General features: G+C 33.6%; 1 protein-coding gene across 1 annotated transcript in view; it reads left to right on the forward strand.

Annotated features, from left to right (window-relative positions):
* LOC148943242 (reelin-like) overlaps positions 1–17,322 on the forward strand; it is a 215,875-nt gene that overhangs the window by 95,956 nt on the left and 102,597 nt on the right. Inside the window, exons 6-7 of the mRNA XM_089101779.1 lie at positions 7,143–7,350; positions 15,766–16,016. Coding sequence (XP_088957905.1) covers positions 7,143–7,350; positions 15,766–16,016 — 459 coding nt within the window. The remainder of the gene's footprint in view (positions 1–7,142; positions 7,351–15,765; positions 16,017–17,322) is intronic.

Here is a 17,322-nt window from a genome sequence, read left to right on the forward strand (position 1 = left end):
ATCAAAATTTTGAGATAGCCATTTTGTTTAACGTATTTGAAAGTTCTGGAAATTAGGTCTTAGAGGATGACAACCACCCTAACAGCCCTTAGGGTAGGGGTTTGTAATTTATGCCCTGGGGGTATATAAGGTGTTCATAGAAAACGTTGTCGTTTCAAAAAGGGCTCATTCGATTGGAAATCGAAAGGCATATTGCCCTTTTTAATAGTAAAAAGTGATTGGAAGGCTTGACATTTTTATAGTAAAGATCGATGTGGGTATAATTTATTATTTTTTTGTTGTTGTTGTTTAGACCAGGGCACTTCTTATCAAGGGAGTTGTCTTGGGAACTTCGAAAAGGGCTCATTCAATTGAAAATAGAAAGGGCTGATGCCCTTTTTAAATATTCGAAAGTGATTGGAGGGTACCTAATCCCCCTCCCACGCCCACCCTCCCATTTGCCAATTATGTTTAAAAACTGAATGTTGCCTTAAGATTAAATCAAAATGCACTGTGTTAATGCTAATTCACAATAAGGCATCTCAGCAGTATCCCAAGAACAACTGAGGGTATTATATTCTGACTTTTGGGGCTACTTCTGCTCTTAAAATTTAACCAAATCAAAATAGCGTAAGTGTATCCAAGCTATCAAAGAAAGTAAACAGATTTTTTTTCGAATGGTATCAAGTTTTCCATTTCGGGTCAACTAGAGGAGGTATGAAATTAAATTAAACACTACTATTTGTGTCTAGATTTTTAAAAAGGTGTATGTTATTAAAAAATGCTGAAAAATATTCTCCAGCATACAAATAGCAGTCCAAACTATAAAGTCTTAAAAAAAAGAAAGATTTAAAGCATTATTTTCTTTTTCCCTGATAAGACTTTGTCAGAATAAAACGAACAGAAATTAATTAAAAAACTGTTTCCACAAAATAAGTTTTTCAAAGAAAAGTAAAGAACTCCATTAAACAAAAAATAAGCAAAAATCAAACCAAATAATTTACCAAGCGTGAAACTACCACAAATCAACACCGATAAATAAATGAAACCCAAAACAAACAGAAATTACAATAAATAACCGAGTCAAACTTAAAACGAGCAGAAATTAACATAAGTTGGGCTCAAAACCCCTATGCCTTCCCAAAGCCAGAACAAAATTTGCACTTTACTAAAAAAAAATACAAATGAATTTGCATTGTCATTTTAGTATACATATACTGATATTTAGTAATCAAAATGTTAATATTATTTGATTTATTCAAGTTATAAACGTAAAAAATATTTATATTTCATATTAGGAGGGGGGGGTGATTTGCGGTAAAAATTCCACGGATAGGAGGTTTATAACTTGATTTGAAAAAATTTTCCGGGAAAATTTTCACCGAGAATAAAATGATCAAAAATGAAGTTACAAACAACAATTTTTTTCATCTGAAAGTAAGGAGTGACATCAAAACTCAAAACGAACAAAACTATTACGTATATGAGAGGGTCACCCTCCTCACTACATCACCGCTGTTTGCGCTAAAATTTGACTTTTTGTCCTAGTTCATTAAGAACGACTCCTGAAATACAAGGGTCGTTTAATCAGAACAATAAGAAGCTTTCTTATTAAGTACTAAAAAATTTTAGCATGAAAAGCAAAACTTTGAGGAGATATTATTCCCCCTCATACACGTAATAATTTCTGTTTGTTTTAAGTTTTGATGCTGCTCCTTACTTTGAGTTGATTTTTTTATTTATTTAATAGCAAAAGAAGAGACAAATCATTCTTTTCATTGCATTAAAAAAAAAAAAAAGTTTTTTTTCAACATAAAACAAACAGAATATTTATATTCGTTTTAAGTTTTTATGTTGCTCCTTGCTTACAGTTGAAAAACTTTTTTTTAATTATATTTACTGATTGTTTTTAAATATTGAGAAAAAAAGTGACTACACTTACCCGGAAAAATCCCTCCTCCCCATGGATTTATTCTCTAGAGAATTTAATCCTGGTGAAAATTTCCCCAGACAATTACGCACATCTCCACGCATAAAATCGACTCGGCAAAGAGAAAGCAAGACATAAGAGAAATTTCGTATACGAGTTCTGGCAAATTTCCCCTATGTAAAGTTTGCCCTAAGAAATTCACCCCCTGGAAACTTCCCTCCCCATGGAAAATTATCCCCATGGGAAATCCCACCAGTAGAAAATTCAACCCCCCCCACCCGAAAAATGTATGCATACTTCTCAATAACAAATATTATACGTAAACAATGGGAAAATTTTGCAACTGAAAGACCTCTCTCCAGGAGCCGTGGGGGTCATGATATCTCAAAAGGCATAGTTTTTTGGCCTTTCAACTATGCTGTACAAAATGGCCATCTCAAAATTTTGATCGGACGATTTTATGAGAAAAAGAGGCATGGGAGGGGACTAGTTGCCCTCAAATTTTTTCGCTCACTTAAGGCACTAGAACTTTCAATTTACGTTCGAATGAGCATTCTCCAAAAATTATAGGGCCTTTGGGTCGATAGCATCACCCCTGAAAAAAAAGATAAACAAATTAACACGCATCCTTGATCTTTCTTCTGGCAGAAAAAACAAAATTCCACATTTTTCTTCATATGAGCTTGAAACCTCTACTTTAGGGTTTGCTAATACGCTTAATCTGATGGTGTGATTTTCATTAAGATTCTATAATTTTTAGGGGTGTTTCCTCCTTTTTTGAAAATCAGGCAAATTTCTCAGGCTCGTAGCCTTTGATAGGTAAGACTAAACTTAATGAAATTTATATATTGAAAATCAGCATAATAAGTCAATTCTTTTGATATATCTATTGGTATCAAAATTCCGTTTTTATAGGTTTGGTTACTATTGAGCCGGCTCGCTCCTCACTTACAGTTCGTTACCACGAACTGTTTGAAAAACGTGGTTTTCCTTGATGTCCAGGATGAGTGACTGTAATTATCCTCTGTAGGGCTCTTGGCTACAATTATGCAAATGCTGCGGTTTTCATTTTGATCAGACAATATTTTTGTGGGGTTTTAGGTTATTTTCGAAATTTTTATAAAAAGTTTTCGCAATAAACTCATACCATTGAGATTAATCATAGTAAGAGGTGCCATTCCTGAATTAATTTCAAATGGCGATCGTTCTTCACTTGACCATTTTTTTTTTCAAAACGTGTTTTTCAATTTTGGTTACTATAGGCTAGAGCTCGTTTTTACTAGGTTGCGACTGATACTGTAGACATGGTAGGCATTTATAGCGCAAAAACTCTTTGTGGATCAGAACCAAAATTTTACAGCCCTTCTCCCCCCCCCCTTAGCTCAGAATTCAAAGTTCTCTTGTCCCACTCTCCTCTTTTTTTTTCCTATACAGTCCTGGAAATTTTCAAATTTATTCCCCAAGGTGTTCCTAAACATTTTAAATATATTCTTTGGATGACCTAGAAGGTTGACTCTGTCCCACAAGGTATTTCATAGGTAAGATACTATGATAGCCTGAACGCTCGTAGACTCTTTTGATTAAGCCATACTATTCCCCCTAATATAGCCTGGCATTAACTTGCCTCAAACCCTCCTTACGCCACTCCTGAAACTTTCAACTTGATAGCCGAAAAGGCTCCCAAGATCTTGCCAAAAACACCATTTTGGCAACCTGAAATGGTATAGTGTTTTTGGACATTCGTCACTACTTAACCGTACAGAGACTTTTATTTAGTTCTTGCGACCCCTTAACATTTCTGGAAAGTTTCTGCTTAATACCTTAAGCCATTCTTGAGAAAGTGCAAATATGCCATTTTGACCTGGATGCATGACAAATCTTTTGATTAAATTTATTATCTCCCTCAACACTCCCTGAAAATTTCAACTTGACACTCTTAGCTATTCTTGAGAAATTACAGATACGCTATTTTGACAACCTGTCTACGTATATTGTCTTTTGATTTAATTCAATATCTCTTTCAGAATACCGTGAAATTTTCAACTTAATTTGTTCATTGTTCCTAAGCTATGGCACATACGCCCTTTTGACAACTTGGATGCACGAACTAGGTTTAGTTCAGTATCACCCTCTATATTATGGTAAAAGTCTTAACTTAATACTCTTAGCAGTTCCTGAGACATTGGACATATTTCCTTTGGATAACCTTCATGCACGTTGTGTCATTTGACTAAGCGAAAATCCCCATCATCACACCCTGAAAGTTTCAACTTAGTTTCCTCTGCCGTGCCTGAGATATTGCAAATGTACCATTTTGACAACTTAATTGACAAAGTGTCTTGATTTAGTTCCATATCTTACCCAACATTCTCTGAAAGTTTCAACTTAATAACCTTAACTGTTCCTGAGATACTGCAGATAGGCCATTTTGATAGCCTGGATGTAAATAACGTCTCTTGACTTACTTCGTTGTCCCCCTATACATTCGCTGAAAGATCATACTTAATTCCTTAAACGTTTCCGAGGTATTGCAGATAAGCCATTTTGTTAGGCTGGATGAATATATTGTCTTTTGATATAGCTCAGCGTTTCCCTCATCATTCCCTGAAAGTTTCAACTGAATACTCTAAGCTGTTCCTGAGAGGTTGCGGATGCGCTCTTTTGAAAACCTGGAAGCATATAGTGTTTGATTTAGTTCACGGCACTCCTGAAAATTCCTTGAAATTTTTAACTTTGTACTCTTAGTCGTTCCTGAAATATTACAGATGCACCCTTTTAACTACATTTTAGCATTCCCGAAAATTTTCAACTTAATACCCCTAATAGTTCCAGAAATATTTACAAATACGCTGTTTGGAGAACTAGGATAGACATAATGCTTTTTTTTAGTTCAATATGCCCTGGGAGTTTAAACTTAACACCCTTTGCTATTATAGATCCACCCTTTTGAAAACCGGGATACGCTTAGTGTCGTTTGATTTAGTTCAGCAAACCCCAAAATCCCATGAAATTTTTAACTTACACCCTTATCCATATTTGGGATATTGCAGATATGCTGCTTTGACAATTTGATGCAGACAGTTTCTTTTGATTTAGCTCAACATCCGTTCAGCTGTGCCTGAAAATTTCTATGACCAGCCCTTTCATATAGAATAGTTTCTTGGGGGAAAATAATAGATAAATAAATAAGAAATAAATTCCATATTTATGGCTCTTTACTACAGATAACGCTGTAGCCTGGCTTTATTTGTTTTGTCGTGTCTGTATATATTTTTTTAAGAAATAACCTGTCAGAATTCTTCAGTTTTTTTTTCAATAGAGATTTTTGGGGATATTTGCCTTTACTTTCTATCTATAAGTGTTTTAAGGGTAGAAGATATCACAATATTTCCGTCTTTTTTGATGCCAGAAAAAATTTCTGGTGATGTCACTACTTAACCGTACAGAGACTTTTATTTAGTTCTCGCGATCCCTTAACATTTCTGGAAAGTTTATGCTTAATACCCTTAGCCATTCTTGAGAAAGTGCAAATATGCCGTTTTGACCTGGATGCATGAAAAATCTCTTGATTGAATTTATTATCTCCCTCAACACTCCCTGAGACTTTCAACTTGACACTCTTAGCTATTCCTGAGAAATTACAGATACGCTATTTTGACAACTTGTCTACGCATATTGTTTTTTGATTTAGTTCAACATCTCTTTCAGAATACCGTGAAATTTTCAACTTAATATGTTCATTGTTCCTAAGGTATGGCATATACGCCATTTTGACAGCTTGGTTGCATGCACTTGGTTTAGTTCAGTATCGCCCTCTATATTATGGTAAAAGTCTTAACTTAATACTCTTAGCAGTTCCTGAGACATTGGACATATGTCCTTTGGATAACCTCCGTGCACGTTGTGTCATTTGATTAAGCAAAAATCCCCATCATCACACCCTGAAAGTTTCAACTTAGTTTCCTCTGCCGTGCCTGAGATATTGCAAATGTACCATTTTGACGACTTGGATGACGTAGTGTCTTGATTTAGTTCCACATCTCACCCAACATTCCCTGGAGGTTTCAACTTAATAACCTTAGCTGTTTCTGAGATACTGCAGATAGGCCATTTTGATAGCCTGGATGTAAATAACGTCTCTTGACTTACTTCGTTGTCCCCCTCAACATTCGCTGAAAGATCCTACTTAATTCCTTAAACATTTCCGAGGTATTGCAGATAAGCCATTTTGTTAGGCTGGATGAATATATTGTCTTTTGATATAGCTCAGCGTTTCCTTCAACATTCCCTGAAAGTTTTAACTGAATACACTAAGCTGTTCCTGAGAGGTTGTGGATGTGCTCTTTTGAAAACCTGGAAGCATATAGTGTTTGATTTAGTTCACGGTACTCCTGAAAATTCCTTAAAATTTTTAACTTTGTACTCTTAGCCGTTCCTGAAATATTACAGATGCACCCTTTTAACAACATTTTAGCATTCCCGAAAATTTTCAACTTAATACCCCTAATAGTTCCAGAAATATTTACAAATACGCTGTTTGGAGAACTAGGATAGACATAATGCTTTTTTTTTTTTAGTTCAATATGCCCTGGGAGTTTAAACTTAATAGCTATTATAGATCTTAGCTATTATAGATCCACCCTTTTGAAAACCGGGATACGCTTAGTGTCGTTTGATTTAGTTCAGCAAACCCCAAAATCCCATGAAATTTTTAACTTGACACCCTTGTCCGTTTTTGGTATATTGCAGATATGCTGCTTTGACAACTTGATGAAGACAGTTTCTTTTGATTTAGCTCAACATCCGTTCAGCTGTGCCTGAAAATTTCTATGACCAGCCCCCCCATATAGAATAGTTTCTTGGGGGAAAATAATAAATAAATAAATAAAAAATAAATTCCATATTTATGGCTCTTTACTACAGGTAACGTGGTTGTCGTGTCTATATATTTTGTTAAAGAAATAACCTGTCAGAATTCTTCAGTTTTTTTTTCAATAAAGATTTTTGGGGCTATTTGCCTTTACTTTCTATCGATAAGTGTTTTAAGGGTAGAAGATATCACAATATTTCCGTCTTTTTTGATGCCAGAAAAAATTTCTGGGGATGTTAGCCATCAGCTTCTATCTATAGTTGTTTTGTGAGGAGATTTTCATTTTTTGTCAAAATCTTTTTTTTTTCAACAAATATATCTTAAGTTATTTGCCTTCATTTTGTATATACAACTGTTTTGTAGGGTGAAAGATGTCAGAATGTTTTATTCTTTTCTTCTGCCAACAAATATTTCTGGGAGCATTTGCCTTCAGTTTCTATCAGACTACGGTTGTGTTATCATTGATGACATACTTTTATACAAACTGAGGAAAGACGATCTTTCCTTCCAAGATGACTTTGAAACACTGAATTTTGGTCATTTTACTACACTTTCTGGTACTACTGTTCGAGTAAGTAGTTCTGGAGTCTTGAATTATGTTATAGAAATATCTTCCAGATGTCTTTCTAAGCCTGTCTAAGGTAGTTCTTACAGCTTGGAACTAGGATCTAAAAACTTATTTATTCGGTAGCCTAAGTGTAGTAGAGGACAGCTGTAAAGTTTTAGAACAGGTTCTTATTTAAAAAATTGCTACTTGTAATGTTAAAATTCCTTCTACCCTATTTTATACCTTTTTTATATTTTGAAAAAATCTTTCTTCATAGATTGCAATGTGATACTGTGTTCTTGTATACATTTAAATTTACTAGATATAAGCTGAATGACATCTTTGTTTCTTTGTTGTTTATGTTTTTGTTGTTGTTTTTTGTTAACCATGCAAATTTTAGTTATATTTATTATTATGACAAGATATGTTGTTATTGTTGTTTCACATGTCCTACTATTTATGTACCTAACTTTACGAACTCTGCCATCTGTTGGGTAAAATTTCTTTCTAGTTTTAACTAGAATTAAATGAAACAAAAAAAAGTTAATACATTGCTTAATTTATGCATTACATTTACTAAGAACACTTTTTTTCACGAATTTTAAGATTGTGTATGTTGTTTCATTCACACTCTTTAAGTCATCTAATAAATAGTTATATCAATTTTATGCCACGTAAGATAAGATTTTATTAGTCCAACAAAAACCCATACAACAAATACGTGACCCTGATAGTAAGAAAGAAACATTCAACATGAAATAACCCCATAGGTCATAAGGCTCTTTGGCTTTACTACAGATTAGTTAGGTACATAAACGTCAGGTTTGTTCATTTTATGGTAAAAGCATGACATTTGGCAGACACGTCCAAAAAAATATGGAGAATCTGAATGGGGGCAGAACAACTTTTTCCGACGCGATTATCGTGCCGTTTTGTGTTTTTCACGAGGGAGAAAAATAGATCCTGATCCCAAAAATTTGCTTACTTTTTTCGTCCGAATCCTGGTTACTGATCATCATTTGCATCACTACGCTCCTTGTACTTCTGAGTAATTTCCGCTTTCTGACTTTGCATTTTTTCATCGTGATTACATAGAAACTGGTGAACATATTACGGAAAATGTGAAGAATCGACTAAGTCACAAATTCAAATTTGTCTCCGCGGTTCCGCGTTACTTTGCGTTTTTCTGCACGAAAAAAAAACGTGAATTTCGAGAATGAGCGATGACCGACTTTATGATCTCTTTTCTGACTAATTCGAGGCTCTCGATTCCAAAAATGTGGTTATTTTTGCAATCGGATTCTTGGTTCAGGATTTACCAGTTTCATAACCACGGTTTCTATGATATACTCTAACAAGAACTCAAACCCTCCCTATAACATTCATAAGGAGATCATAAGTTTTTGACTGTAAATAATTAATTACCGTTTCAGATCTCCTCAATAAGCTTTCAGTAAAAAAAATCATGTATTCAACTCAACCAGCTTAACTTAAGGAGCTTTGGACGCAAGAAGTAAAATTATTATGAAGTAAAAATGTAGAATACTTCAGGTATTTCAAAATAGTTAAACAATCACAGGGATCATAGGAATGAATTAGCCGATTTGACTTGTTTCATCATAAAGATTTCTAAAAACGAAAAAGGGGTTCTCACGAACAGGATACAGGCCAAAACTGGCTTCTGAGAATTAAAGCTACAAAAAGTGCACTACTCATTGTACCGATTATCACAAACTTTGCACGAACATAGATTTATACATTTAAGGGAAGCTTTTGCACATTTGCACCTGTTTCTGCACTTTGTTTTACAGCCACATTTGAGAAGCTCTTTGAAAATTGTCGCTGCCTCAGGAAGAGTAGTCAAGAAAGGATCCCAGCTTCTATCATACTTCACCCAGCCGTATAAACCTGGATCCAGTGGGGAAAATTATGGACACCACGATGATGCCCATATCTGGGCGTGCAAGTAGGCACGTTTGGTATGCTGTTCAAGAGCAGCCGCTGTTGGGGGCTGTCTTTCCATTCCAGCTATTTTTCTTGTTAAAAGCTCTTTCCACAGGCTTTTCACTTCAGACAAGCCGCTTGATTTTTCGTAAAGAACGACGACGAATCGCTGGACGTCTATAAAGTGACAATCTATGAGTGGGGCTTATTGTTTACTCAGAGTTTTAAAATTCGCAAGAATGGATTCCACCGCTTTCCAGGTCTTCCAAACACCACTTCCATTAAAAGAAAAAGAAGAAGTCATATCGCATCCAGAGAAGGCATGCAAAAAGAGAAGGCTGCGAGGCCTGTCAGGTCCTAGACGATAAGTAATATTGTGAAAGGGCAGTATTTTTTCTTTGCTCAATGCCCATAGATGACAAACTGGTTTTCAATTTGAAGGTGCTGGAACAAAGCTATTGCAATCACAACTACATCAGAATTCACAGTTCCTTATGAATTTATAGTTACAGTGGGCCTGATGGAAAGCATGGAGCAGCACATGAGTGTCACCTTCTTCGCGGTTGGTAAGTGTGAGGCCTTCGCGAAAAAACGATATCGCGTGTTGAAATAACTATGTATTCAAGAGAGGCCACTGCAAAGATGTCCTGCAATTCCTGGACTACCATAGTCGCCAAAAAATGGAAGAGTCAACTCTAGTTCTCAGTTGATTTAAAAAATTCACGTCAGTTCATCCGAGAAATGGGGTTCGGTCTGTGATTTTCACGGCATAAGACGAAGTTCCTGTGTGTTCACGCGCTCCAATTTTTAGGCTGTCTTCAGTGTAGATGTCAAAGACGAGATCAATCCTTTGAGCGTCGGTTTGGGACTGTTGCTTTCTAATGTAAGTGGCAAAGTCCGAGCGAGCGTATTCACCGAAACTTATTCCAGGCTTAGGGACGATGAGGTGTACTAGAATAGACCCTTCTAGTACAGTTGAGTCGACGGTTGGGAGACTGCTGGGCAGTGACTCTTCAAACTCTGCCGTCAAACAGTCAACTATGTCAGATTTTTTTCCAAACCGTTGCTTTGTCAAACCTGCTAGTGATATGAGGTATTTCAAGTCGTGTTTTTAAACCCGACAAATGGTCCATTTATTCAGACCACAGTCGTCACTTGCACATTAAGGTGAACGAGAGTATTGTAATTTAGAAGTATGAAAGACAGTCTACACCTAACGACGAGGAAATTGATTATAACTCAGTAACGGTTGGTTGGATATTAAAAGTAAGCACATTTTCAGACTTAGCATACTCGATTTAGCCATGGAAGATACCCAAAGCGCTTCTACTACCTCAGTATACAGAAAAGAGTACGACCCACGATGATGACAATGACGATAACTCAAAAACTGCTGATCTGTTTTCAGAAGTGGGCCCATATTCAGAATCAACAGACCCGAATCAACAAGAAATTATCCTTTAAATGTTCAATTCCTTCAATTAAAAAAAAAACGATTTTCCGCGCGGAAAAACGTGGTGAAACGCGAAAAACGCGCTCAGAAAATGTGGCTCACCCCCTGTCAGATTTTCCGTACTTTTCTGCATATGTGTGCCAATTTTCGTGCTTTTACCATAAAATGAACAAACCTTATTGAAATTGGTGCTTATGTACCTAACAAATGGCGTAGAAGGCTATTTAGAAAATGTATCAATGGTACAAATAGATACAATAAAATTGTTTGCTTTAACCTTAGTTTGAAGAATCCCAAAGTACTAAAAAGCGTAACTTTGAAAAAAGTCCAAATTTCTTGGCTAGGCTAATTTTTTAGACTAAGCCATTGTAGAGTTGCTATTTCCATTATTATTTTCTTCTAAATATGTCTGAACTTTTCTAAAGTAATTACTAGAACTTAGAATCGATAAATTCATATTTTTAAAAGCCATCAAGAGGTTGACTGACTACCCTAAATTTAGTCCCATAACAAATGTCCCATAACAGATGGTCCAATAACAGATGGTCCCATAACAGATGGACCCAGAACAGATGGTTCCATAATAGATGGTCCCGTAAGAGATAGTTCAAACTGTGTCCTCACGAAAAATTGGTCCATTTGATCCCTGCTTCTTGTTGATCCTTGTAAGTCATTCTGTAGTAGCTACTTTTTTTTAGTTTTAACTACATTTATCCTTCTAAACATTTTCTAAAATAACCCTTAAGATTTGGGACTAAAATCAACATGTTTTCTTTTGGGTAATTTACAGATGGCATAAGCATAGATAGCATTAAAATAACACAAGATAAAGTGTCCTAAAAATACATATTTTGTAGATAGACTCAAACTGTCTCCTTTTAGGAAATTCTTCAAGGTTCAGGCCAGAACATTCACTCTAAAGTAGAGCTTATATTATCGACAGTTCTTCTAAAAGTATTTTAAAATTTTTCCTTAAGTACCTCTTAGAATTGGGAACTAGTGTCTCTAACTTGAGTTACTGTGACCTGAAAGGATAATGAAGGATAATATTAAGCTGCGCCCAAAAGAAGGTTCTGTAGACTTAAACTCTCCTTTTATTAAAATTCTTCTTGGTTAACCTTTCAGCATTTGGGGCTTTCTGCGGGTAATGTCAGCCCTGCAGTTTATCCCAAAGAACGATTGTTGTCCCATATCAGAGGTTTATCCTGTGTAGAATTATTCAAGGCTATTTATTTAGCTTTTGGAGCTCTAGTACGAGCAAATTATTCAAGATTATATTTGTCTATTGTTGAAGTGTTTTTGATTTGTTTTTCATAGTCTTTTTCCAAATAAATTCCAAGAACGTAGAAATTCAATTTAAATTCTACGGTCCGGGTTAGAATTTACCCTCCCACTAAGAAAACCTCCAATTTTTAGGGGTATTATCAGTCTTTTTTCGATATTTATCTTCAAATTCTTTATTTGTTTTTATTAGCATTTCCTGTTCTTAATCTTTGCAGATTTTTTTCTAGTAGTCTACTGCAAATTATTAATAATAATTGATAATTTTCTGATGAAAATGATGATATCGTAAATGATAATAGTTTTTTCTTAGAAGAATTCCCGAGTTTCTGTGATTATGCTCACTATTTGTCTCCATGAGGCAAAAACAGTATTGTCAATAATTTTGCTAAAATTTAGAAACACTTGACGCCAAAACGTTCATGTTAAGCTGAAGAATAATGTTTAAATAATTTCTTCTGATAGTATTACAGGTTTGTTTCATGGTGTAGTTAAATAAATAGGATAATATCAACTTGAGGAAAGCTACTAATACTATTTTCCTGAGAAACTGGATTCTTTTTTTTAAACTAAAAAAATTTTATTTTTCGTTTATTAAAAAATTTTAGAGCGAGTTATGAAGGATGTTCAAAAAGGTGATGATTGTAAAAAGAAGACAGGACGTAAATCACCCACCCACAAAGTAGAAGTTAAGAGTAAATACTGTCATACTTTCACGATCAAGCTTTAAATCTATGAATAAATCCATTTTCAAACAAAGCTTTCGAAAAGAAATTTTTTCCAAGAAAAGTAATAAGCCCTTTCTAAACTTAAAAACTAGTAGAAACATTGTGCAATAATATTTAAAACTAGAAAGACCAAAAATCACTATAAAAGAATAGATAAAACCTAAAACAAAACATGAATTAAAATAAATAATCATACAAAATCTAAAGATAAAAGATACTGGTATCGATGAATAAGTAAATCCTAAAACAAGTAGACATTATAATGAATATTTAACTCTAGTTACCACAAACAGTGGTTTATCCCCCTCCCCCTATTTGCAAACCTTCCAAAGTCTATAGTGTGAGCTACGTTATATTAAAAACTATATGTATTTTGAACATTGTGCTTAATTTTCTAAAACAATGACCAAAAACGAAATTAAATCGCTGTAATAATCAAAGATAACTGGAAATTATTAAATAAAATCAGCTGAATATGTAATATACAATGATATGAATTTCATTATATGTAAAGGGTTAGGACGGGGGAGGGAGTACATAAAATCTTATTTGTAGGAATTTATGTTAATTTAAGTTCAACATGAGTGCTCCTTTTAATCTCTACTCGTTTAGTTCGTTTAATTTCTACTCTTAGGATTGACTTATTTATCTTAAATTTATTTATTTATCAGTTAACTTTATGGTTAATGTGATTATCTATTTTAATTTCTGTTCGTTGGGGGTTTCATTTATGCTTTGATAGTAATTTCTGTTTAGTGACATTCTTTGCATGCCCATGATTGAAAAGAGCTAAGAGGGACACAGTAGCACCCAACTCTGATTTTAAATAAATTTACTTGCTTAGGTTTATATTTGAAAAGAACTGCTTCTGAAGATTTTAGTAAATACTTTTTTAGATCCCACTGCCTGTCCATTTATATATGAAATATTAGCAAAATAAATGGATAAAAGGTAAAAATTTTAACTAAGAAAAACAAATAATTGTAAGACAGTTGGCAGAAATTACTACACAAAAACTGTAAGACAGTTGGCAGAAATTACTACAAAAAAAACTGTAAGACAGTTGTCAGACAATACTACAAAAAAATTTAAGACAGGTGCCCCAAAATACTACAGGTAAAAATTGTAACAAAGACAAGAACAAAACATTTTAATACAGTTTTCAGAAAATACTACAAAAAAATTGTAGGACAGTTGTCAGAAAATACTACAAAAAAAATGTAAGACAGTTGTCAGAAAATACTACAAAAAAAATGTAAGACAGTTGTCAGAAAATACTACACAAAATTGTATGCCAGTTGTCATAAAATACTACAGGTAAAAATTTTAACTGAGACAACAACAAAAAAATTGTAAGACAGTTGTCGGAAAATACTACAAAAAAATGTAGGACAGTTGTCAGAAAGTACTACAAAAAAATTGTAAGCCAGTTGTCATAAAATACTACAGGTAAAAATTTTAACTGAGACAACAACAACAAAATTGTAAGACAGTTGTCGGAAAATACTACAAAAATAATTGTAAGACAGTTGTCAGAAAATACCACAGGTAAAAATTTTAATTACGGCAACAATAAAAAATTGCAATACAGCTGTCAGAAAATACTAAAAAAAATGATAAGACAGTTGTCAGGAATACTAGAGAAAAAATTGTAAGACAGTTGTCAGAAAATAATAAAAGTAAACATTTAGACAACAACAAAAACTTGTAAGACAGTTGTCATAAGATACTGAAAAAAAATTGTAAGACAGTTGTCAGAAAATACTACAAAAAAATGTAAGACAGTTCTCAGAAAACACCACAACAAATTTATAAGAAAGTTGTCAGAAAATGCTACAGGTAGAAATTACAGGTACAATTTTTAACTAAGACAATAACAAAAACTTTTAAGGCAGTTGTTACAAAATATAAAAAAAATTGTACGACAGTTTTCAGAATATACTACAAAAAAATGTACGACAAAATACCAGAAAATACTACAAAAAAATTGTAAGACAGTTGTCGGAAAATACCACAAAAAATTGTAAGACAGTTGTTAGAAAATACTGCGTGTAAAAATTCTTATTAAGACAAAAACAAAAAAAATGTAAGATAGTTGTCAGAAAATACTACAAGTATACACACACTGTGTATCTAAGAAAGTTTTTCTTTTATACCTAAAAATGGTGTTTAGGCCTTGGATTCCGAAAACAAATATACATCCTTCACACTTGGAAAAATGATTCCACAAAATGATGGCTTATCATTTAAGTTACATCACTGACAAATAGACTAACATGTTCGAATATTACTAATAGCTGTCCTCAGCAAAAGAAAACGTACTAAGTAAGAGCCTAGAAAGAACTTGCCATAAAGGCTCACACTGACAGGTAGACTAATAAGTATGAATATCATTAGTTGCTATCCCTAGCAAAGGAAAACATAATAAATAAAAACTTAAAAAGAACTCATAATAGAGATTCACACTGGCAGGTTAACTAATATCCATGAATAGTGCTGATAGCTATCCTCAGCAAAAGATGATATACTAAATAAAAACCTAGAAAGAACGTGCAATAAGGACTAATCCTAACAGGTAGACTAGATGTTTAAAATTATTACTAATAGCTATCCTCATCTAAAGAAAAGAAACTAAATAAAAACTTAGAAAAAATTCTTAATAGAGACTCACACTGGCAGGTTGACTAATATGTACGAATATTACTGATAGCTGTCCTAAAAAAAAGATACAAAATAAAACTTAGATAGAACTCACAAAAAAATTTATGTGATAAAATTAAAATGATATTTCCTTCTACAAAGAGGTTCAGCTAAGACTGATAAATTTCTAATTTCTAGAATTTATATTGTTCACTTGTGATGTGAAAAATTGAGAATTATTTTTAGTTACGTTGTTTTTCACGTTATGCTTCAAAATAGCGCATAAGTTGCGTATTGTGAAACAAGAAATTAGTGCGGACCGAGTAACTTCAAATTCTGTTTGAGATACCTCTCTAGGATGCATTTCCCAGCTTTTGACAAATTTCCTTACAGAAGGACTGTGCATCATCGTCATCAGCATTGATCTTCAGCGCTAAAGAAAAACTTCGAAGAATAGCAATAACAAGAGATATATATCTGACCAATGAAACTAATGTAATACAATTTTCTATCAACATGCACTGTGACAAACTCGTCGACTCTGCTCTGCTCTTAAGTTATTCAGTGGATCACGGAAAGTCTTGGAATACTTTTAAGGCCGGAGAGGTTATTATTGATCGACTAGAAAGAACCAATTTTTTCCAGTAAGTAAACTTGTTTATTGACCAAGTTCTTTTTCAGAATGAATAGGATGTCAATTTCAATTTTAGTGCTAAACATGTGTTTGAAACCTCGTAGTAATGCGCATTAAATGCTGTCAAATATTTATTTTATTTTTATTTAGGTTATTCACCTTGTATAATCTATTTTTATTTATGTTTCTGTTACAAATTTTTGACAAAGACATATAAAACTTTCTTCTGAACAAATTCCGTTTTTCTTATATTACTAGGTGCTGAGTATCATGATTCTCAGTTAAGCATTAGATGAATGATCTTTTGCTCATTTTACAGTAAATTGTTTTTCCAGTTTTCTATTGTTCTTTAAATGCCTTGATCTCAGTCTTTTCAAACTCGCTTTTATATTACTGATCATTGGTGTCTCATCTTTCACAGGAATGAACCACTCGATTCATAAACCTCATACATCCATTTCTGTATAAAGCAGATCATGGAATTTTCTCCTCTTGTTTGAAATGAATGATTTGAGATTAAAGTTGGCCATCTGTTTTTTCCCCTAATCAGCATTGTTATATTTTTGGTTTGTTAATTTATCTTCGAAAATGTCAAAAATGGTTTATTTTCCTTTGGGTTGTTTTACCGGTTTTTTTTAGTTTTATTATGTGATGAAAAAAAAACTTTTTCGCAAGCCGACCAATGGTCAGCGATGCCTGATACTGTTTAAGAATAAATGTAAGTTTTGTCATATTATACAGGAGTATTTTACATAGCGCAGGGTAGGCTATGGAATTTGTTTGAGTTGATTGGAGAGAGATAAAAATGAGTAAAACAGATATATTTGCAAGAACAACGCTTACATGATCTTTCAACAATCATCAGGGAAACACATTGGATTGAATATGATCGTCGTTTCCGTCATTTTAATCAACTTTTACATATTCATACTTCACCTATAAATAAAAAATTAAAACCTGAAAACAAATTAAGAAATCAAAAATAAATAGATACATAAATTTTAATCTAAATCATTGAAAACTCCCCATGTGGTAATATATCAATCTTCATTATAGGTGCCTAACATTATCTGCTAGCTTTATACCCTCCGGGAGGGAATTCCACACCCGTGGTCTCATTGAGTCTAATCATTGAGTAGTGCGATCCTCAGACACTATCCCCGAGGAATTCCTAGCTCCATAGCAATGATGAAAAGTGTTGGATTTAAGAATTTCCAAAAAGCACTCCGGTTAACAAAGATCAAAACATTGATAAAAAAAAACAGCTAGTTGATAATCTCCTAACTTATAAACATTCACAATTTTGAGCTTAATAA

The sequence above is a fragment of the Artemia sp. Qi Xiang Cuo genome, chromosome 15, assembly GCF_049724085.1.
Source record: "Artemia sp. Qi Xiang Cuo chromosome 15, ASM4972408v1, whole genome shotgun sequence".
NCBI classification, from domain to species: Eukaryota; Metazoa; Arthropoda; class Branchiopoda; order Anostraca; family Artemiidae; genus Artemia; species Artemia sp. Qi Xiang Cuo.